The sequence below is a fragment of the Peromyscus maniculatus genome, chromosome 14, assembly GCF_049852395.1.
Source record: "Peromyscus maniculatus bairdii isolate BWxNUB_F1_BW_parent chromosome 14, HU_Pman_BW_mat_3.1, whole genome shotgun sequence".
In the NCBI taxonomy this organism is placed as follows: Eukaryota; Metazoa; Chordata; class Mammalia; order Rodentia; family Cricetidae; genus Peromyscus; species Peromyscus maniculatus.
The window spans coordinates 89,460,396-89,483,820 of record NC_134865.1 but is presented as its reverse complement, the minus strand read 5'-3'; the positions used below and the strand labels follow the sequence as shown (position 1 = coordinate 89,483,820).

Here is a 23,425-nt window from a genome sequence, read left to right as displayed (position 1 = left end):
TCCATCACAGAACTGTCCACTAGATCACCTGTTCAGTTCCATATTGAGAGGCTTGGGTCCCTACCCAGAGTACAGAATATGAAATAATGCAACAACAAATGGCACACTTCTGTTACACCTCTTATGTGCCAGGGCACTATTCCAATAGCCATGAACTTGGTTTGTCTTCATATTACTTGAGTTACGGTAAATGTACAGATGAGCCCTTGAAAATGTTCTGTAACGTGTATGAAGATGATTTAGAACATCTTCATAAGCTGAATTCATACAGTGCATTATCCCTCTTACATGTTTCTGTCACACCTGTTGGAACACAAATCCATGAATGAAGCTGTCTGAGGAGATTTCTGAGAGCTTTTAAGAAAACTCCAAGTAAACAAGTCTTATAACCTCTGCTACCATGCCCCTCCCCAGTGTAATAAATAGGATCTGGTCTGCTTCAGATCACACATTGGTGCTTACTCTTGTTATTAAAACATGTTTTCAAGCATGGGCTGTTCCCTTGACCGTATACAGCCTATACTCATGTGAACTTTCCTCATTAGACCTTGCTTAACTCTCACAATACCCACAGAATATAAACTGCCTGATGCTCTGAATAAAGTTGGCTATTGCATGAGACTTCAGTCTGTCTCATTTTTAGGCTCCACTCTCCATGATTTAAGCTGCCAACCAGAGCAGTAACAACACCCAACTTTACCTGGCCTCTCCAGACACTTTTTGTTTGTTTGTTTCAGTTTGCTTTGCTTTGTTTATGAGACAAGGTTTCACTGTGTAGCCTGGTTTTCCTGGAACTCAGTCTATAAATTAAGATGGCCTTCAACTCAGAGATCCGCCTGCCTCTGTCTGGGAATGTTGGGATTAAAGGCGTGTGCCACCACAGCTAGGCTCAGACACTTCTATAAATTATCAATTGAAACAAGCTAGTAACATAATTTCGAAGGAATTCTTTTGTGTTAATAAGCACAGACGCTAGTAATTGTTTTTCTGAAGGTTTTATGATAACTTCCTCATCCCTCCCTCTCTTCTCCGCTCATCCTTCTCTTCCTCTACCTCATTGAGTGGTGTGTGTGTGTGGGGGGGGGCAAACCTAAAGCCTCAGTCTTATGGAGGAATTTTTTCAGTTTATGTTCCCTCTTTTCAGATGTCTCTAGCTTGTATCAAGTGGACATATAACTGGCCAGCACAATATGTAAAAGGAGAAGGTAATTTCTCAGGGTTTCTTCCTTCCTTTGTCTGGAAGAGACAAACCACGATGTTTCCAAGAAACCAAAAGTTCCACTCAACAGAAGCATGCACTTTAACTACTAAGGCACACTGCCGTAGCTGAAGTTTTCCTGTGTCCCACCCGGCCCATGGTCTGGACAAATCTCTCTCACCCACCAGTCCTGCAGCCACTTGGACCCAAGTAAACCATGTGGAGACACAGTGCAAACTGGTTCAGTTGATTGAAATTAGCTTAATAATGAAAGCAAGATGGCTAACAGGGTCTCCTGGGTTAACGTAAGAGCCTGATTCTCTTCCTTTTCTAATCCATCTAACAGATAAAGCTTCTTACACACATTGCAATCCTCTCAGGAGATTCAGTACCTATTTTTACCTAAGTAGAATCTCAACCCTCCTCCTGCAATTCCAGACATTTGCCAGTTCACTCTGCCCGTGTTAAATATAGGATGCTTTCCACTACATATGCATAGCACACCCTGCTTGTTCCTTAAACATAACAAACACCACTGAACTTTTATGCTCTTGCTGTTATTTCTAAACACAGTGCTGTTCTCTCTGTCACTCTCCCCTGTCCCTCATATCCAGTGTTCACCTAGTGCCCCTCCCATTTAAAATCCTAATTGACCACCCTGATTTGTTCCCCAGTGACATCCACAGCTCTGCATTCATCACACACTCCTCACAGGTGGTAAGGGTCTGTCAACACATATGCCAAGCCACACACTATAGACTCAGGATACCTGATAAACCATCTGAATTAACTTCTAAACTGTGCAGCTACAGCTACCAATATTAATAATGTTACTAGGTTAAAAATGAAAATACTATTTAAAATTCCTCAAGAGGCCTCGTTGTGTCAAATCTTAAAAATTCCACAATGGAGTCCCAAACCCCACCTATTAGACCATTCAGTACATGGTGATCTAAGTGTGAATAATGAGAAAAACCTACCATTGCAGCCTGCTATTTTACTTTAAATACTTATGTATTTAGTGCAGCTATGTAACTACACAGAACATAGTTGGCCTCAAACTCAAGATCCTCCTTCCTTAGCCTCCGGGTGCTAGGATTACAGGTGAGTACCACCACTCCCAGCTTCGTGTCTTGTTAATTCATTGTGTGATTAACACTGCCCGTCTCAAACATGCTCCTGTGATAACATGCCCTCCCTGCAAGGGGAGGCTGAACTGCAACAGCACACAGAAAGCACCAGCTGGATCTTTGTACAAGCAACGAGCACATCGATGCTGGCCATTCTTGCCTCTTACCAGCTTCTCATTTGGCTTTTCACAAATCAACAGCAAACTAATAGATTACCATCAGCAAACAAGCTCTCCAAAAGATTTCTTGATTAAGAAATATGCACACAAGAAAAAACCCAGTAAATTATAAATACTTCAGTATTAATAGTAGGTTATTTCTGAGCACTTTTGAATAAGAATTTTTTTTTTTTAGTTATGAGACCATAATGTACAAGTGAAGTAATACAAGTATCTGGTAATGAAAATGAAACTGTAGAGGACAGGGAATCCATGGTGTGGTAGCTATTAGATTTACACTCATTTTGGCATTCACAAACATAGAAAAGAATTTAGATTATTTCTACCAAAAATATACACAAGATATCATTGTCTCTTAATTGGTGCAGCAATATGAGAAGACAAAAATAGATTTAAATTTACCTTAGTTCATCATCACCAAAAGAAACCTAAATAAGTCTTACTTTTTCATGTCTCCTGGCCTTCCTCCATATATGGACACACTATACACTGCTGTGACTCTGACTTATGTATGCAAAATTCCATTTCATGTACACAACTATAAAAAGTTCTTTTTAAACCAATGTACAGAAAAGTAGCCCACTATAATATGTGTGGTTGGGGCTGGAGAGTTGGCGCAGAGGTTAAGAACATTGGTTGTTCTTCCAGAGGTCCTGAGTTCAATTCCCAGCAACCACATGGTGGCTCACAACCATCTACAATGGGATCTAATGCTCTCTTCTGGTGCACAGGCATACATGCAGGCAGAACACTGTATAAATAAATAAAACTTTTAAAAAATTATGTATGGTCCTCATTTTATATTTCCTCAGACTTCTCCAGAGAGGACCAAACAGGAAGCATACTTCACAAACCCACTGTGATCAATGCCCAAACTGAGAGCTCAGTGATACATTTCTGTGGTGATATTTTGTTTGTGATCTAACAAATAAAGCTTGCCTGAAGATCAGAGTGCAGAGCTAAGCCACTAGTCTTAGAGGCTAAGCAGTGGTGGCACACACCTTTAATCCCAGCATTCAAGAGGCAGAGGCAGATGGATCTCTGTGAGTTCAAGGCCACCCAGGGCCTCGATCCAGTCTAACAGAAAAACAGAGCCAGGCAGTGGTGGCACACATGCCTTTAATCCCAGCACTAGGGAGGTTGAGACAGGAAGTGATACAGCTGGGTGGAGAAAGAAATTTAAGGCGGGAGGAGACAGAAACTCAAGCCTCTTTCAGGCTGAGGATTCAGAAGAGGTAAGAAGTCTTGCTAATGGCTGGCTGCTCTGCTTCTCTGATCTTTCAGCTTTCATCCTGATATCTGACTCTAGGTTTTTATTAAGACCAATTAAGATTCATGCTACATATTTCTGGGTTTTTTTTGGGGGGGGGGAGGATTTACTCATTACTAAGCATTGGTCACATGATTCTGGACAGATTACAACCACATATTATAACCACTACTCTTTTTTTTTCTTTTTCTTTTCTTAATTGTCTTTTGAGATAATCTTGCACAGCCTAGACTTGCCTCGAAGTATATGTTTGAGGCTGGCCTTAAATTCCTAATCTTCCTGTCTCTACCTCCCAAGTATTGGGATTACCTGCATACCTCCATGCCTGGCTTGAATGTATGTCCTTTTCTGGTGACAGAGATGTTGGGGACTGAACACCATGCCTTTAGCATGTGCTCAATCATTGAACTATACACCAAGTCTTGGAAAAGATTAAATAAGATGGGGACATTGAGCTCACAACAGTAAGGTAAACAGCATACATTGTACTGCTCCCACAGACCAAGTCTTTAGCTGTAGAATTTCATTAGATTATCATATCTGGGTAGGCTCAGATATTTTCTTTAGAATTAGAAACTCATTTTCTTTTAATTTTGCAAAAATTTATTTATTATATATGTACAAGTGTTCTGCCTGCTTGCATGTGTGTGCACATTTATGTTCCTGTCTCCTGATCCTGGAAGTTACTTTTTGAAGCTGTTAATGTGTGTGTTGAGATGTATGCTTGCTGTGGGATGTTAATGTATGTCCTGTGGGAGCCCTTCTTGGGTTCCTTGTGGCGTTACCCAGCAGGTTTGCATAGAGGATGATTGGGACCATGGGCCTGAGTGCAGGTGTCTGAGATGGTCTGCACTTGGCTGTACTGGGGGATGGTCTGTATGTCAAGTTGCTCTGATTGGTCAATAAATAAAACCTGATTGGTCGTGGCTAGGCAGGAAGTATAGGCGGGACTAACAGAGGAGAAATAAAAGAACAGGAAGGCAGAAGGAGACGCTGCCAGCCACTGCCAGGACAAGCAGCATGTGAAGATGCTGGTAAGCCACGAGCCACGTGGCAAAGTATAGATTTGTAGAAATGTGTTACTTTAAGATATAAGAACAGTTAACAAGAAGCCTGCCACGGCCATACAGTTTGTATGAAATATAAGTCTCTGTGTTTACTTGGTTGGGTCTGAGCGGCTGTGGGACTGGCGGGTGACAGAGATTTGTCCTGACTGTGGGCAAGGCCGGAAAACTCTAGCTACATATGCTGTATGGGATTGGGGGACTCTCTTCTCAGGAAGAGAACACAGGTGGTGTGCAATAAGCATCCAACATAAGAGTATATATGTAAACACGTATACCGTAGAAAGCTATGCACGCTCGTGAAGTGTCACTGAGAAAGCCTAGCTAAGAGGAACTGAAGGAGCTTTACCGGTCTCTTCACATGACCCCAGGGATCTTCAGTCCACACCCGTGGCCTCTGAACATCTAGCATGACGGAAGCAGCACCCACACACGAGGAGGGAAGGAGGAACAAGCCCTGGGGCTCGTAGGAAAACCGAAACAACACCAGAATGTGCTACACCCCAGCTCCACAGATGCTAATATTACCTGGAACCAGATCTGGCATCACGGGCCTCACCTGATACCTCCTCCTCTCAGTGCTCAATCTCCCTGGCCCTCCCCCAAATCACACAGCATCTCTTGTACCACTGACAGGGCCAGAGCCAGACTGAGGATTCCAAATAGGAATTTTATATTTCCCACAGATAAAAAGTATAAGGTAATGCAATGTGTGTGATCCTGAGGCGGCCAGACAGAAGGTTAGTCATTCCAGGTGGGGTGGGAGGAGCTTTCTCTTATTCACTGAATAGACAAGCCCACTCAGGTCAGTGAGAGAAGGAGGGGAGGAGATTAACTACATTCCATTTCTCCATTTCCCAGAAAGGAAAGGGAGACAACAGGAAAGGGGTGAGTGGAAATGAGTGTTTACATTTTAAGATGATTGCTCAAAGTGTTTAAAAATGATCACATGATTGTGCTCATTATGCACTCAATATTACAGATCCCTTCACTCTCCCCAGCCCCTCCCTGGTGAAAATTACTTTTAGGCATGGCTGGTTTAGCTTACACACTGAACGGGTCTTTAATATTCTGCCTTCTTAAAGAGCTAGAGAATCCAAACCCTGTGCTACTGTGGCTTTACAAAACTTGAAATTTCCAATAAAGGAGGTGGCCATGTTGGGCTGAGGATGTCACCAAAGGCCAAATAAAACAGTAATTGACAGCAAAAACCTCATCACCACCATGCTCAGGTACCCCTGAGACAGGGAATGTCTCCAACATTCAAAGGCAAATCGTTGAGTTATCAAAGAGAGATTAAAGAAACGCTTGCTATTTTAATCGTCTTGTGACAAGAAGGGAACAGAGAGGCCTATAAAAGAAGACGTGGGGCAAAGGAAAGAGGCCCTGTACATGAGCAATGGGAAAATACGGGGACAAGCACTGTCAGAGGAAGAGAGAGCCCCAGGAAGACGCAGTGTTGGACTTTTACAGTGTGTCCAGCTTTACCTGACAAGACAATGGGTCTCATTAGGACTTGCTGGCTCCCTAACAAGTATCACCCAAGAGAGCTGTGTTGAAAAGAAGGCATAGGAGAGAAATCAGACTGAGACCTAGGAGAACCAGGACCCAGTTCATGGTGGTAAATTTGGATCATTTTCTCTATAAAGTAGGATCCCAAGTGGAGGGAACATGATAAGAGAACTTTTTACAAGAAAGGATGGTGGAAAGCCTGAGAGGACAAGTTCACAGCTGATTAGGAATGAGCTCCATCACAGCCTTGGACACTGTCGTATTCAGTGTTCTATTTCTGTGAGGAGACATCACGACCATGGCATCTCTTATAACGGCAAGTATTTAACTGAGGCTTGCTTAGGTTTAGTTTATTCTCATCATTGCAGGGAGCATGGTGGCACACGGGCAGACATGGTGCTGGAGGAGCTGAGTTCTACATCCGGATACACAGGCAGCCAGAAGAGAAACTGGGCCTGGCTTGGGCCCTGAAACCTCGAAGCCCACCCCCAGTGACACACTTCCTCCAACAAGGCCGCACCTCCTGATCCCTCTCAAGTAGTGCCACTCCCTGAGAACTAAGCATTCAAATATATGAGCCTATTCGGAGGGGGGAATCCTGCTTAACCACCACACTCTACTCCCTGGCCCCATGGGCTTGGAGTCATGTCATAATGCAAAAATGCATTCAATCCAACTTCAGAAGTCCCCATAGTCTCTGACAGTCTCAACCACGTTTAAAAGTCCAGTCTCTTCTGAGACTCCGGGCAATCTCTTAACTGTAACCCCCTGCTGTGGGATGTCTTTCTGTACAGTGTGAATATATGTTGCTCTGGTTGGCTAATTAATAAGCTACTTTGGCCTATGGCAAGGCAGCTTAGAGGCAGGCCGGAAATCCAAGCAGAGATACAGGGAGAAGGGGAAGAGTACAGAGAAATGCCAGCCCACTGCCAAAGGAGCAGCAAGATGCCAGCAGACTGGTAATGCCATGGCCATGTGGCAACTTATAGATTAACAGGAATGGGTTAATTTAAGATGAGAGAGCTAGCTAGCAAGAAGCTGAAGCCATAGGCCATACAGTTTGTAAGTAATAAAAGCCTCTGAGTGATTATTTTATAAGTGGCTGAGGGACCACAGCGCCCGGTGGGACAGAGAAACCTCTGGCTACATCCCCTGTAAAAGCAAAAGCAAAAGCAGATCACACACTTCTGACACACAATGACATAAACTATACATTACCATCTCAAAAGGGAGAAAAGGGAGCATGGTGAGGAAATACTGGACCCAAGCAAGACTGAAAACAAAGCAGCACAAACTCCAGACACTGAATTTCTATGTCTAATGTCAAGGTGCTCTTTAAATCACCAACTTCATTCAGCTTTGTTGACTGCAATATGTAGAGACATGGTCCAAGAATGGAGTTGTGTAAGGAGATTTCTGAGTGCTTGTGAGAAACTCCAAGAAAACAAGACATGAGTCTTGTGGCCTCGGTTTCTTCAAAAACACAAAACTGTTCTTGGAATAGCTTTTGTGCCCCTCCCTCACGGCAATACTGGATAGGAGTGAGTTTACTTCAGCTGTTGTTATTCATAGGCCTCTATAGAAAAACATGTTTTTGCCACGTGTGGCTTGTCCTTGTGATTGAACACCTTGTTAACACTCAGAGTATAAATTGTCTGATGCTCTTAATAAGGTTATAAAGCTCTTGTGTTGTATAAGACTTCAGTCTGCTTCATTTTTAGGCCCCACTCTCCCAGGTTCAAGCCACCAACTGGAACAATAAACAGCAACATGCACTTCTCTCTTTTGGGCTGGTTCCACTCCCTGTTAGCAGCTTTCCCTGGACCTAGCTTGGGCTTCTGAAACCTCAAAGCCCACTCCCAGTGACACACCTCTTCCAAAAAGGCCACACCTCTTAATCCCTCTCAAGTAGTGCCACTCCCTGATGACTAAGCATTCAAATATATGAGTCTATGGGGAAGAGGGAGTCTTATTCAACCACCACACACACCAAACAGGAAAAGAAGCTGTTGAGAAATTGATACTCTATGGTAATTAGGTAGCTGGTTGTAATAGCCTCTTCTCCTGGGAAAATGCAAAAGAGAAATTCTACTTCTGCTTCTCTTCAGCTCAAACTACAGTTTGGAGTTAAATAACCTATACTAGCTTTCCTACCTATAAAATAGAAATGGTGCCAGCTACTGCACAGTGTTATTGTGCATCTTAGCAGAGTATGTACACACATGCACAGACGGTATACCTATCACAGCATCAGACTTAGTGAGGTTTTTAGATGGTAATTATTGTTTTGTATAAAACAAGCACTCCTTTTTGTTTTATATTTTAACCTAGAAGTGTGCTGTTAAATATTTTCCTAACACACTGTCAAGATTTCCTTTCATGTAAGGTTCTGTATCAAAGCTTACCATATGAAGTCTTAAATTACTTTTCAAAACCCATTCCTGAGTAGTAAAGAACTTTCATCCATTGAGTTGTGTCCAGGTGTCGAGACCTGGTATATCACACTCCATGCAGACAGTTTCATTCCCATACAACCCAATCAAGCATGATTTTCTGCAATTAGCATTTTATTAAGGGGTGTCAGGGCTAATCTTGGCTTATTATCTTGACATACTTAGAAAGCAGGAACCTCAGTTGGGGAATTGTATCCATCAGATTGATCTGTGACTTGTCTGTGGGGCGTTTGTTGATGGTTAATTTATGTAGACGTGCTTCAACCACTGTGGGTAGTGTCAGCCCTGGGCAGGGCCTGGGGCATGTAAGAAAGCTCACTGAGCATGAGCCTGGTGGAGCCAGTGCGCAGTGTTCCGCTGTGGTCTCTGCTTCAGTCCCTATGACCAGGTTCCCAACTTGAGCTTCTGCTTGGCTGTCCCTGATGAGGGACTATAGAGTGTAAGCTACAATAAACCCTTCAACCCTTTCCTCCCCAAGCTGCTTCCAGTCGTGGTGCTGATCAAAGAGAGAGATGCAAACTAGGACAACGGTATGAAAGCAGCAGGGAAGAATCTCCGGGGAGGCTAGAGAGGCTTCTCAGAAACCGCCAAGCCAAATGCATGAAGGTTTAACTACCTGAGGTTTCCAGAGCCTGTCAAAAATGAGCTTAAAGATGAACATCCACAGGGCCAAGCATGGTGGCGCATGCCTTTAATCCCATTACTCTGGAGGCAGGGGCAAGCAGATCACTGTGAGTTCAAGGCCACCCAGTCTAAACAGTGAGTTCTGGGCCAGCCAAGGATGCACAGTGAGACCCTCTCAAACATACATAAATAAATAAATAGATAAATAAATAAATAAATAAATAAATAAATAAATAAATAAATAAAATATAATAATACAATATAATATAATATAATATAATATAATATAATATAATATAATATAATATAATATAATATAATATAATATAATAAATTTAACCAGCTTTTACAACAAAGAAAGTCATGAATTGCTCTTGAACCAGCAAAGCCACTAACCACTCTTTTTTGACGGCCTTACAAAACATAGTGACAATGCTGTAATATCATATGCCATCACCTTTTGTTGCCTAACATGGTTCCTTTCTCTGCCTAAACAAGCAGAATATTTTCCCTTCTGTGTAGCAAGTTACCACTGTCTCCAGGTTGAGTCCCTGGATTCCAAAGCCCAGGAGCTAAGGGCACTGCAGGAAAGCTGTGTACACCGTCCACCAGAAGTGTCTGTGATATGGCCGGGGGCTACAGTGGGGTTCAGTCCAGCCAGCCTGCCAGCATCACCAGCCTGCCAGCACCGCGCCATGGATCCCTTACAGTGATAAGCAGCTATTCCCAAACTGCCTCCCTCCTGCTGTGGGACGTCTTTCTGTACACTGTGAATCTGTGGATACGTGCTGCTCTCACTGGTTGATAAATAAAGCTTTTTGGCCAATGGCAAGGCAGAATAAGGTCAGGCGGTACATTCAAACTGAAGGTGCAGATAAAGAAGGATGGAGTCTGAGGAGACTCCACCACTCAAGGAGCAACATGCCAGCAGACCATAACACCGCGGCCACATGGCAAAACATAGATTAATTGTAACATGAACCTTAAAAAGTTCTTATTAATAAAATCAAACCCGAGGCCAGGGATTGGGGTGAATGCTGGAAGATCACAGAAGCAGAACAAGCCACAGCTAACCTCACCTCACGCGTTCCTTAGCTGATCCTGTTTCCTCACATTGGATGCCTCCGAGTCCTCATCCAAAATGAATCTCAGCTGAACTGCTGCTCCAAAACCTGAAAGCCTAACCAGCCAAATGCTTCTAGTTTCTGGTCTTCATGCCTTATATATCTTTCTGTTTTTGCCATCACTCTCTGGGATTAAAGGCTCACTTCTTGGGATTAAAGGCGTGTGTCACCAAGCCTGGCTGTTTCCAGTGTGGCCTTGAACTCACAGAGATCCAGAGGGATTTCTGCCTCTGGAGTGCTAGGATTAAAGGCGTGAGTGCCACCATTTTCTAGCCTTTGTATCTAGTGGCTGTTCTGTCTCTGACCCCAGATAAGTTTATTAGGGTACACAATATTTTGGGGAACACAATACCACTGCAATTAATAGAAAAGGGTTAATTTAAAATGAAAGAGCTAGCTAGCAAGAAGCCTGAGCCATGGACCAAACACTTTGTAATTAATATTAAGCCTCTGACTGGTTATTTGGGAACAGGGGGGCAAGAGAGATTCGTCAGTCCACACCCTCCTGTGACCTGGTCCTATTATTTCTCCCATCGGGTAGGGTAATTGTCTTACCGCAGATGTTAGCCGAGCAAGAATTTCATCGCTGCTTTCTTCTGAGTCTTCTACTTTCTGATGAGACCTTTGAAAAACAAACAACAAATTACTCCTAGTACTGGCTGCTCAAAATTATCTACTAAATTATGGGAAATAAGGGGGCAAAATGATACTGTCTTTATGTCACGAGTAAAAGTGTCAATAACACGGTGTTGACAGAGCCAAAGATACACAATCCTTTACCAGCCAGTTGTTCTGTAGAATCAATTATCCAATACCTCTTCACAATGCACCAGCTGAGTTCAGGGGACCAAGTGCTACTCCCCAGAGTCCATCACAGGATAACCCTAGCATACCTGATCTATATGAACAAAACTGGATATGGACATAAGGTGATTAAGTACTGAATTCCCCCTGAATCTAAATGAAACTCTAAAGCTATGAAATGTCAATTTTCCACTACATTTGAGTTTCAGCCCAAGCAAATTCACTATGAAATAGCATATTTTAGGCCTAATCCCATGGTGGAAATTATAAAATAAAACAAAAAATACAGAAGAACTTTGCTTTTTCAGAAAAATCACAGCCCAGGTGAAGAGAAAAAAAAGTTATGCAAATATTAAGTAATTAATGAGACATAGTGGTACAAGATTATTTTGTTTGGGGAAAAAACACCTTTATTATTTACACAAATGTGTTTCTACTTAGAAAAAAATCTTATAAATCACCTTTTTTCCTTGTCTAGTCAAAAGGAAAAAATGAATTAATACCAAGTGAATAAAACTATATCCTAGAAGTATTTGCACAAGTCATCCCTTTCAGCGCAGCCTGTGATGAGAGATTTATGGTAACTGATCTGTAGAGCCAAGCATCAGAACGCAGTCCAGTGACTGACTCACACCTCAGTAGCTGAGGTGAGCCAGCTGAAGCATCCGCCTAAGGGCGGGAGGCCTTCTCCCAGCTCTCCACAGAACGAAGCGGCAACTGTGTAAGAGAGGATGATCTCGAAAGTCATGATCTTCAAACCTCAGGAGGGAATACAAGCCACTGTCTTTATAAGACCAGGAAGATGCAGCTACAGAGGCCAGCGTGGCTGCCCCATGCCCTCACTGCCAGCGTAGCAGCCAAATGGTACAGACACTAAGTGAACAGCTCACTTGCTAAAAATCTGCAGGGGAAACTTGATGTGGAATAGTATTTTAAGATGTGTTACCTTTGTTTATGTTGTTTTTGTTTATCTCTGTGAAGCTCTGTGACTGTGCCTGTCTAAAACACCCGATGGTCTAATAAAGAACTGAACAGCCAAGAGCAAGGCAGTAGAAAGGACAGGAGGGGCTGGCAGGCAGAGAGAATATACAGAAGGAGAAATCTGGGAGGAAAAGAAGAAATAGCCAGCTGCCCAGCTACACAGTAAGCCACGGAGTAAGAAACAAAGAAAGGTATTTAGGAACAGAAAAGGAAAACCTCGGAGCCAAAGGTAGACAGGATTAATTTAAGCTAAGAAAAGCTGGCAAGAAACAAGCCAAGCTAAGGCCAGGCATTCATAATTAAGAATAAGCCTCCGTGTATGATTTATTTGGGAGCTGGGTGGCAGCCCCCCCCCCAAGAGTAAAAACAAACAACAGAAACTAAACATTTTTACCTTTGCATGTCTTTTTAAAAGTCACCTGCATAATCTCTTGTAAAGGAGGCTATACTGAGAAGAGATGTAAAACTATACAACTCAAGCCACTGAACCCGGCTTCCATGATTTGACTCGGTGACTGAACAGATCTGACAGGAAATTAAGAACCAAGTGCACCACAGAGCACAGCACCAAACAGGGGCTTGCGTGGCTGCATCTGCCCATCTCTGCTGCACAGCAATGCCTGCATGTGCCCTTTCAGGCCTCTCAGACCCAAACTGACAGTTTCCTGATAAAAGACTACACTTCCCAGCTTCCCTTGCAGCCAGGCCAAGCAGTTCCGGAAAGGAGGGCATAGGGCCATAGTGAAAGTCATTTCCGCCTCTATAAGGGGCCATATCCCATCTTCTTCTGTAGGCATGTTGGCTCTTTGCACAAATGACTGGCACAAGTTCCTCCTCACGATGAATAAACATAGTCCACGTAAGATCAGATGGCGCCTCTTCCTCTCTCCGCCTTCTGTCTCTCTGCAGCTTGCCTTAAATAATCTAACACAAACAACACCTGAAAGTTTAGTTAGCTGGCGTGGGGCGGTTTGCACTAGCACAAACTCAGCTGTGAATCTGTCTTCCAAAGGCTGCTGAGAGGAACTGCAATTCCAAGGGAAGCTCATGTGTCTACGACTGCGATGGTTATTTCATGAGCAGTGGCTGAGCTATCCATCCCTGCTCAAAGGCAGAACTGTCTTTCAGACTCCCAGCACAAACAGGCCTTGGCAGAAACATTTCTGAAGATCACACACGAGAGTGTGATGCTCTCCCTGGAGCTGGCTGTAACCTGCAGCCTACTTTTACTTCCTCGGCCACCATGGTCTTTACAGATTCACTCCTAGAACCCCTAGTCCATGCTGTGGGACGTCTTTCTGAATGCTGTGAATATGTGTGTCTCCCACTGGATAATAAAGGAAGCTGCATCGGCCTATGGCAGGGCAGGATGGAGCCAGGTGGGGAAACCCAGGAGAGATAATGAGAGAAGAAGGGTGGAGTCCAGGAGACGCCAGCTGGCCACCAAAGGAGCCACATGCCAGCAGACATGTAATGCCATGGCCATGTGGCAACACATAGCTTCATAGAAATGGGTTGAATTAAGTTATAAGAGCTAGCTAGGAAGAAGCCTGACCCATAGGCCATACAGTTTATAAATAATAAAAAAACATCTGTGTGTTTACTTGGGACCAAGCGACTGAGGGACGTGGGTGGGAGAGAGAAGTCCAAAGAAACTTCTGGCTACCAGGCCCCTCTCTTGTTTCTGAATCCTATTGAGCATGCCCAGTTTCTCCACCTGCCTTCCAAGTGGCTCTGGGTGCCAATTCCAGTAACCAGATTTTCAGCCACACACGGGAATGATAGGCCCCATGAATTAAGTTAAGCCACGTTGCTTCTTTTCTCCTCCTCCCTTCACGGTGTTCTGATACACGATGGCCATCCATCCTTTCTGCGCCCACTACCCAAGGCCAGCCACCAATCACAGCCTCTCACATCCCTTCCTCCAGTGCAGCCTCCTTTGGTCCAGGCCTTTGACCTCCCGGATACACAACTGCAACCACCTTTTAACCCACTTGATTGGCTCTGGTCTCTCTTGTTCCGTTCAGTCTCCTACAGACACCAAGGTTCCCGTTCTACACCCCTTATCTGGGAGTGCTGTTCCCAGATGCCACCCAGAGTAACCTCATTGCCTGCTGAGAACAGTGAGGTTCAGAGATACCTTTCCTTCCCTGCTCAGGGGGTCCCCAACTCCCCACATGGAAAACTTTGTACATCTCATGGAGCCTAAGGGAGCTCAGGGGAGCAGGATTGACCCCTGATCACGGGCAGAGTGGGGAGCTGGAAGAGCTAGAAAAGCAGAGGGGACACTGGCTCCCCTCCTGCTCCCACCACCCCACTGTGGCCACTTGGCCCTTGATTTCCTGCCTAGCTCTTTAATAGAATGCCATAACGATCACATTTGCTTAATACTGCCAACATGTGGTACCCATCCTGCAATGCCGTGGTTCTTCCTGCAGGGCATTCTTCCCACTTCTCACCATGTTCATCACTATTGCTGCAGTCCCAGCCCCGATTCCAGAGTGGCCTTGAAAACATGTAAGTAAGAGCATGGCCCTAGTCTTCCACAACCTAGAGTCAGGGAACTTCAACTGAGGAATGTTCATGGGTCAAACCGACCAGTGGCCATGTCTTTGAGACACAGTCCTGATGGATGATTGATGGAGGACCACTGTGGGCTTCATTATCACTGGGCTGGATGAATGACTAAGAAGGCTATCAAAGTGAGCTAGGCGTAAGCCTGTAAGCCGTGTCCTCCAGGATTTCTGCTCCAGTCTCTGCTTGACTTCCTGCCCTGGCTTCCCTCAGCGATGGACTGTGACCTGGAAGTGTAAGCTAAAACCTTTTCCTCCCCAAGTGAATTTTGGTCAGAGTATTTTATCACAACAGAAAGCAAACCAGATAAGAGCCTTCCTCACACACTGACTCCCAGCCTCACACAGATAAAGTTCAAATCATCTTTTGTTCAAAATCATATAACTTGGAAAGATTGAATCTATTCAAGATCTGATTTCTGCACAGTCTGTAATAATTAGCCTAACTGCTCGCATTAGATCCCCACAGCTTGCTCTTCTTACAATGAAGTCTAGATCTTCAGTTAGCATCTTCCCATCCCCGGCACAGAACACTGATGTGCTGGAAAGAACTACTCATTTAACAAAGCAAATGCCCATGGGAAAAGAAAGTAAGATAGAAAAGTAAGATTTTTTTAAACTTTGTCTTACTATACTGAGTCCAAGCTGGCTTCCCCAGCAGCTATTTTCCCACCACCAGCTGCTGGGGATGCTGGCAGAAGAAATCTTCTGAGCAGCAAGAAGCTGACTGTCAGGGGCTTCCTGGGCCCAGGTACACATCGATAAAACCAACCTAAAGCTGAATAAAATCAGGTATCCTTGGATCGCTTTTTCACATTTTATTTTGGGGATTTGAAGATAAGTGCCTTCCACTTAATTGAGCAGCTGTATTTCAAATGCTAATACAAGCAATCACAAAAGTTCAAATTTTGATGGAATCCCCACACTACTCTCAAATATAGACATGGTCTGTTAAGGATAAGCACCTGGAAGAAGCCTTGTCTACGAACAACGGAAACTTGGGGGGAACTCAGGCCTCCATGGCTGTGGGGTAACGAGAAGTGACAAAGACAGGACCAGTTCAATCTCATGACAATCTAAAGAGATAAATGGAAACTCTCTTCACCTATGATCCGAATGCAAAACATGCCAAGTTCCATTATGAAAAAAATTACTACCCAAAAAGTATTTGTCTACACAGACGGTATTTGCTTCCTGTCCAAATGTCCTGAGAATCTAATTAGGAAAAGTCGGAAGGACAAAGGGCAGATTTGGACAGGAATGAATGACAGGTCTGAACTTGGGATTCCCAGGCCAGAGCTACGAAGCACATGCTACTCAGGAACCAGGATTCCTTGCGCTGCTTATGTGTGTCGGACAAAAACTATGGCAGGGTAGGAGAGTGAGCGGGCAGGAAGGGGTCTTAGCATGTAGGCAACGCTGTTATCCAGATGCTGAGGCAGCACTGGGGCCTGGGATTTGGAAGCCACTTCTGTAGAGCTGATGCTGAATGCAAAGTGGAGACAATCAAAGAGAGGTAAGGGTTTTTAAACTATGTTTTACTATTATTCAGGTGTGGCCAACCTGAAGAGTCAGAGGCCAGGAGATCTGAAAAGCAATGCTATGTTAAAAGCAAATGGCAATCTGTTACTCACAGCTCCCAGGAGGAGGAGGAGGAGGAAGAGGAGGAGGAGGAGGAGGAGGAGGAGGAGGAGGAGGAGGAGGAGGAGGAGGAGGAGGAGACATGTCACACCAAGGAGCTACAAGAGGAAGAAGCCCCAGGATCAGCAAGGCAGATGGGAGAGAAAACACAGACAAGAACCTTTTTCTGTGTTTCCCACGGGAAGCAAGTGAGGCAGGATTAAACAGGCTGAAGAAGGGCTAGTTTGAATAGTTTTACCTAACTCTGGGAAACAGGGGCTGTCCCTAGTCTCCTGGTACCTGCAGTGCTCAGGGCAAGTGGAAAGCCCCAAAGAGAAGACTAAGATGCAGACTTTGCATTGATACTCCACATATGAAAAGGACTTGCACAAACGAGCCCTTTACTATCCGAAGGCCTTTGGAAGGGCGTCTCCTCAGGGTCAAGCAAGGCCCTGAACTGCACAGCCTTGGAACACAGAGTCCACCCAGTCATAGAGGAAGCATAAGCAGTAACCAGTGAGATGGCAGAGTCAACAGCTGCCATCCCAGGCTTTCAAGAGCAGCGTCATAGTGTCAAAGAGCTGACTGTCCCGGAAGACTAGGACTGACAGTCAACACTTTATTTGGGAACACAGTAGGCTTGCAGTCAGCACAAGGAAGTTTTAAATGGAGAAAGCCTCCTCTCAGACAGGAAAGACTTCACTTCTCCTTTCTCAAAGTAGCAACGCACCGCCCACCCCACGCCTCACCATATCCCACAGGGCATCTGTGGAAGAGCCCTTTCAAATATCAAATATCTGTGGAAGAGCAGGGAAAGCAGCAGACACTGCATTTGAATAACTTTACTGTATTAGACCAAAATTAGGGACTCTCTGGCCACACAAAAGGATGGGTGTTATTGTAGATAACACACTAGGTCCCGTAGCAAAAAACTAGATTGTTCTTTACATATCCTGTGAATCACCTGAGCTGAGCATTAGCAATCCTCAGCAAGTCTTTTAATAGTATAAATATCACCTGTCTGTAACTGGAAGGCTATGGTTCTATGTATTCAGGGTCAATGACAGACTGCTCAGAGCCCAGCCTCTCCACCCTTGCAAGCTGAGAGGTCCCATACTGCAGCTGAGCTGACCTTGGCTTCACAAAGCCTCAACTCTCAAGCAGGTTCTTATTAGAAACAAGCATCATGTAAGTCCTAATGGAATTACGAGGCTGTCTTTCTTGACACTGTTATTTCCTCCATCTTCACTCATTTTCCTCTTCTCCCACCCAAAATAAAAAATGAGAGTCGGGAAGAAGTTCATTCTGAGAAACTTAATTTGGGCTTCTGTCTGAATGAATCACTACAACTGGTGCCTCTCCCCGAGGCTATAACCTGCCAACCAACCCAATCCTTTCAAATTGTCTCTTTTAGGGGGGCATAAGAACTATGTCACAGAGAGCAGGATATGTGTTTCCTCAAACTAGGCAGCAAGCTTGCATAGTTCCATCTCTCTTTCTGCTCTAGACATCCTTTTTTAAAATATAAAATCCCCTTTATTTTTTTTTCTTTTTAAAAATACATTTGTACAGAACAGATCTGTGTTTATAGAGGGACATTAAGTGGTTTTCTGGCATCATTTTAAAGTCACTTAGAGAGGATGGGAATTAGGGGGACCTAATGTGGAACTTCGTAGGTAGACCTTAATAGCTTTCAAATATCAAAAAGGTTATTAAAAGCACCACAGGGTGGGGGTTTTAGTTCATAAATGGAAAACGTAAGAATCAAAAGGACTTCAGAGGGCATTTCAGTTAGAAGGAATAACAGTGAAAAAACACAAGGCTAAGAACGACACAGAAGAATGGATTTTCCTTTTAAAATTACCAAGAGCAAGAGCAGTGGTTTACCAAAAGCAAGTCCAAGACAGCCTAACAACATCAGGAAAACTTCTCAGGCAAGGCAGGCCTTGGGCTCCCCCTTGAGGGTTGGGCAGAATTTAACAAGGAAAGAAGGCAGACAGCACACAACACTGGCAGAAGAAGATAATCAGTGTGGGCTGCAGACTGCAACAATGGAGATTTCTAGGTCAAAGCCAGACTTATGATGAAAATATGAGCAGGAGCCGGGGAGGTGTTGTGGCAATTCAACTGAAAGAGAACAGTGTCCCTGGGCATCTTTTCTCTGACCGTCCTCTATTCCAAGTGGGACAGCTCAAAGTCTGGTCTTCAGAAATCTAAGAACATTCTACGTTGCGCAGAAGTTAGCTCACATCTCTAATACAGGAAGGATATATCTTCTCTATCCTGAAGAGAATTGTGGTTTAGTAACCTTATTCTTTTATGTTGGGTACTTTTAGTAAGAATAAGCAAGTCCTTCGCTCTCCAGTGACCATTTGTACCAGTTAGTGACTGTGACCAAATTCTCAAGTTCCCAAGAAATGGACAAAACCTGCCGGTGAACATGGTATTCTACAGTTGGTTCAAACCCTGGGACCTGACTTTGCATCCAGAGTAATCAATGTGACAAAAGATTGTGATCAATCTGAAATTGATATCAGGGCTTGAATTTTTAAAATAACTGTCACTTTTAGGAATTAGAGCAGTTTAGGATTTACACATCATAAGGCTATTTCACCAACCGGAATTCCAATTTGTTATCTAGGGAGGTGTGTGTGTATTGGGGGGGTCCAGTTAAACCATGACAACTTGGAATATTATTCACTACCCTCCTGCCCCACATAATCTGAATGTGTGTGTGTGGGGGGGGATTCATACCTCCATCATGTACACAAGACAGGAAATGGTAGAAGAAAGCTGTAAGAGAAGGGCAGTCCTTCATTCAGAGTTAACGTCAGTCATCATGACTGTGTCTGACTAAAAAGCCTCTCCCTTCTTCTTAGAGAGCTCCTAGGAGTTCACTGACATGTGCCTTGACCTCCCTTAGATCTGTCAGACCTCTACGATGAACACATCACAATAAAGAATATTCCATGCCATGCTAATGCAGTGACACTGGCATTTATTCTACTGTTGCGAGGTCCTCCACCAACAGTGGTGGTGACAAACCCTTGATCACTTCACAATTCAGTCTGACAATGCCATAACTTGTGCTTACAGTTCTCAGAAGGGATGCGAGGATTATCCCCTAACTTTTTTTTTTTTTTTTTTTTTTTTTTTTTTGTGTGTGTGGTTTTTCGAGACAGGGTTTCTCTGCGTAGTTTTGCGCCTTTCCTGGAGCTCACTTGGTAGCCCAGGTTGGCCTGGAACTCAACAGCGATCCGCCTGGCTCTGCCTCCCGAGTGCTGGGATTAAAGGCGTGCACCGCCGCCGCCGCTGCCGCCGCCGCCGCCGCCGCCGCCGCCGCCGCCGCCGCCGCCGCCGCCGCCACCACCACCCGGCTTATCCCCTAACTTTTGAGAACACATTGCAGCAGGCGCAGAAAGCCGAGGTGATAAAGGTAGACAGATGTAAAGTCAAACACTAAAACTATACCTCCCCACCCCCCGTTTATGTGACCCTGGCCAGATTACTTGAACTCTGTGACTCAGTTTCCTCACTTATAAATGGAAATTAACAGGGCCCGCCTTAAAGAATCTTTCTGAAATTTGTTTAGTGCAGTACCTGATGTGAAGCATATTCCTGACACTCAACTTTTCTATCTATCAGAAATGTATTGCTAATGTAAGATTTCCCTTTGCTAAAAGTCTGAATTAAGTACTCAGTAGTGTCACTTTTTAGCTAATAAAAGTAAGTTATGTCTGATATGACCAGAGGAATGCATCTCCTGAAAGCTATATTCTCATCTGAGAAGTAAGGTCAGTTCTACTTGCCTTACTAATATCAAAAAGCGAGAGGAGTCAACAATACGGGACGGACTTCTGATCCTTGAAGAGTTCTACAGCTATGAGTGATTCAACTGGCATTTCAATCTGCAGCTCCTTTCTGAAATAAGCTTGTCACTATTGCCAAAGACACACAAGGCATGTCACAATCCCCACATCACGACTCAAGGAAGCTGCTTCTAATTATTTTAACCATACAGTGATTCACTATCTTCATGTGATAATGATTCACATGTCTTAATTTGCCAAACGTTGCCTCTAGATTATTTTCAGAGATGTCTATTGAGCCCCTTCTTAGCGCAGTCACGACTTGGATGGTGGATAAGATGTGAGTTATTATACCATTCAACTTCAGCCCAATCATATGTTTATACCTAATTTAGATCATCTACTCATTTAGTAGCGAATTAGAAGCATCATGGCGCAGCTGGTGGAGCAGGCATGCCGGAGATCAGAATAGCAATGGAGCCATGGAGGAGCTAGGATGAATCTTCAACAATGCATCCTACCTTTCTGAACTTAGTAATAGTATTCCTACCACTCAAACAAGACAGTGACGTGAAGGAGCAGAGCACAGTCCCAGGACATAGGACTTATCCTCTAAGAAAGAAGAGTTGACAGTGGTACCCAGAAGCACCTACTCACAGGTCACAGATGCCAGCTCGAGCAGGAATGAGATGCACAAGCTGCAGCAGAAGCCTCACTCCATTTTGCCATTCCTCTTCTCTTTCAAATTCACAGTACAAGTAGCTACATTCATCCGAAGAAAATTGGTAGAAAACGTAATTATCTTGAAAGTACAGATGTTGGTCCACTGTTTGAGGCAAACAAACAAAAATGTTAATGTTTTAGAGTCATAATTCAAATAATAAAGAGAACAGTTCAATGACTAGGGAGAAACCAAAGGTAAGATAACATGCGTTTGAACTTCATTCATGCTTACACTCTCAATAAAACGAAAGGACACATTGGCTAGTCAAATTCACTTCTTAAACTTTGGCCAGTATATTCACTTATAGTTTACACGTTTTCTGCTTCACAGACAAGTGCTGGTCAAATCAATATCAACTCAAAGAGGGTGGCAAGAAATGCCACACAATCACAGCATGACAGCAAGTTTCGGTTAGCAAAACTGGAGGCTCTCAACTGGGTATGACTGCGCCCCTGCTTCAGGGGGCACTTGGTGATGTTTAGAGACATTTTTAGTAGAAAGGATGTGCTCCTGGCATCTAGAAGGAAACAGAAATGGATGCTGCCACAAGTCATGTCTGTACAGGACAGTCTTCCCACAACAAAGAATTGCCTCACTCAAAATGTCAACACTGTTAATGCTGGGAAACCCTGTTTTAAAGGAATTGGAAGTTAGAGATGGTTCCAAACAGCATTTATACAAAATGTGTCACCAACCAGAGGCCTGATGCTAGCCAATGAGCTAATAACAGCTCCACTCCTCACAAACAGTTAACTGACTTTCCGAATAAGAGTATTAGGGGCTAGGTGTTACTAAGAAGATTACAAACATGTCTCCATCTGTACCATTCTTTCACAACGACACCAGGAGTTGTCCTTAACATTTATCATCCATAGAAAGAAGGGCTTCTCAGTACCAACTAGCACCTGAGAGACCGAATAAATAAAGAACAAATTGCTTGGCTTCTACCCCTTCAATTCTCTGGGTTCAACTAAGAAAAAAGAGATTGTCATCTATTTTAGCTGCCACTTAAATATCATTTTCTCTCCCATTTGAACAACTAATCTTCACAGTTCACATATCTAAGTGTTTGTGATTACTCAATTAAAATGGCACACACACACACACACACACACACACACACACACTCATAAATCAGTTTCGGATTATATACAGCACGATAAACCGTTCACCTGAAGCAACAAAAGATATCACTGACAAAAGAAGTTTATGAGCAGAGCTGACAAGAGAGAGGAAGGCAACGCCTTCTACAGGCTTAAGTCTACAATCAACAAGTGCCCAACTATTTTCACAGAAGGTGTAGCAAAAACGAACGAACCAAAAATGACCTGCCATTTTCATCCAGAAAATAAGAAATGTAAACATTTACCTTCAAAAACAATTTCCATCCAGAATATAACATTCTCTTGAAGAGCAAGTATGTTTCAGTCTAGCAGTTTAACAAAGCAGTGATTGTGTCTTCAAAGTATGGAACACTAACCTGATGACATAATTCCCATATCCAGTAGGAGCTGCCAGACCCCAATGGCCATAGATCTACACTGGACAAAAGGACAGTGTTCTAGAAGCCAGTCGACCAACTCTGACCCCACGCAGCTTCTCCTGGACCAAAACAAAGCCATAAGCAATGAGAAATATTGAAGATAAAAAATTAATACTTGATTCCATTCATTTCATGAGCTCTTGTTTTCAAATAAGCAAACCAGGAAAAAACAAAAAGACATTGTCTCTTACTCATCTTCCAGTAAATGTTTATGTATTACTTCCTTGGGATTAAGAACAAAATTTGCTTACACATTTTAAGCTACCTGACATAAAGTAATTGTGTATCTTTCTATATGAATATCTACTCCCACTAATCTAGAATATGATTTTTAGATACTGAGACAATCTGTGTACCTTACTAATCCCCAGAAATTAGAAGAGTTCACAGCACATACTAAGTTCTTAAAACATGCTTGTTTGAACAAATGAAGAAATAAAATTAAGCAGCTCTTTTTGTAAAGGTAATACTTCTGTCTCAATATTGGACATCAAATCAGTGATGATGAATTTTCACTCATACATTTATAGATTGTTGCCTGCTCCTTCAGTAACAAAATAATTCCACAAATGTTCAACAAAACTGGACCATAGTTTGCAGTACAGAGTTTTGTTCACTTTCCTTTGAAGACCAAACCCCTAAACTTATTTCAAAGAACAATAAACTTGACTGTTAATCGTTTTAATATAACCAAAGCAACCTCATTAAGCAGCCTAGATCATAAAACCAGGAAGCCAGATGTGTGTGCTGGATTCCACTAACCACACACATTCATCTCTGTAAGCAGATTTGAAACACTGCACCAAATCCCACAGAC

The 23,425-nt window shown here is 43.4% G+C and overlaps 1 protein-coding gene across 2 annotated transcripts in view; it reads right to left on the bottom strand.

The window, feature by feature from the left end:
* The window catches only part of Rapgef5 (Rap guanine nucleotide exchange factor 5), a 237,618-nt gene that overhangs the window by 165,939 nt on the left and 48,254 nt on the right, over positions 1-23,425 (bottom strand). For both annotated transcript variants that reach the window (XM_076551566.1, XM_076551568.1), the window contains exons 4-6: positions 22,546-22,667; positions 20,999-21,167; positions 11,110-11,176 (exon numbers count right to left, since the gene is read on the bottom strand). In XM_076551566.1, the coding sequence (XP_076407681.1) occupies positions 11,110-11,176; positions 20,999-21,167; positions 22,546-22,667 (358 nt within the window). The remainder of the gene's footprint in view (positions 1-11,109; positions 11,177-20,998; positions 21,168-22,545; positions 22,668-23,425) is intronic.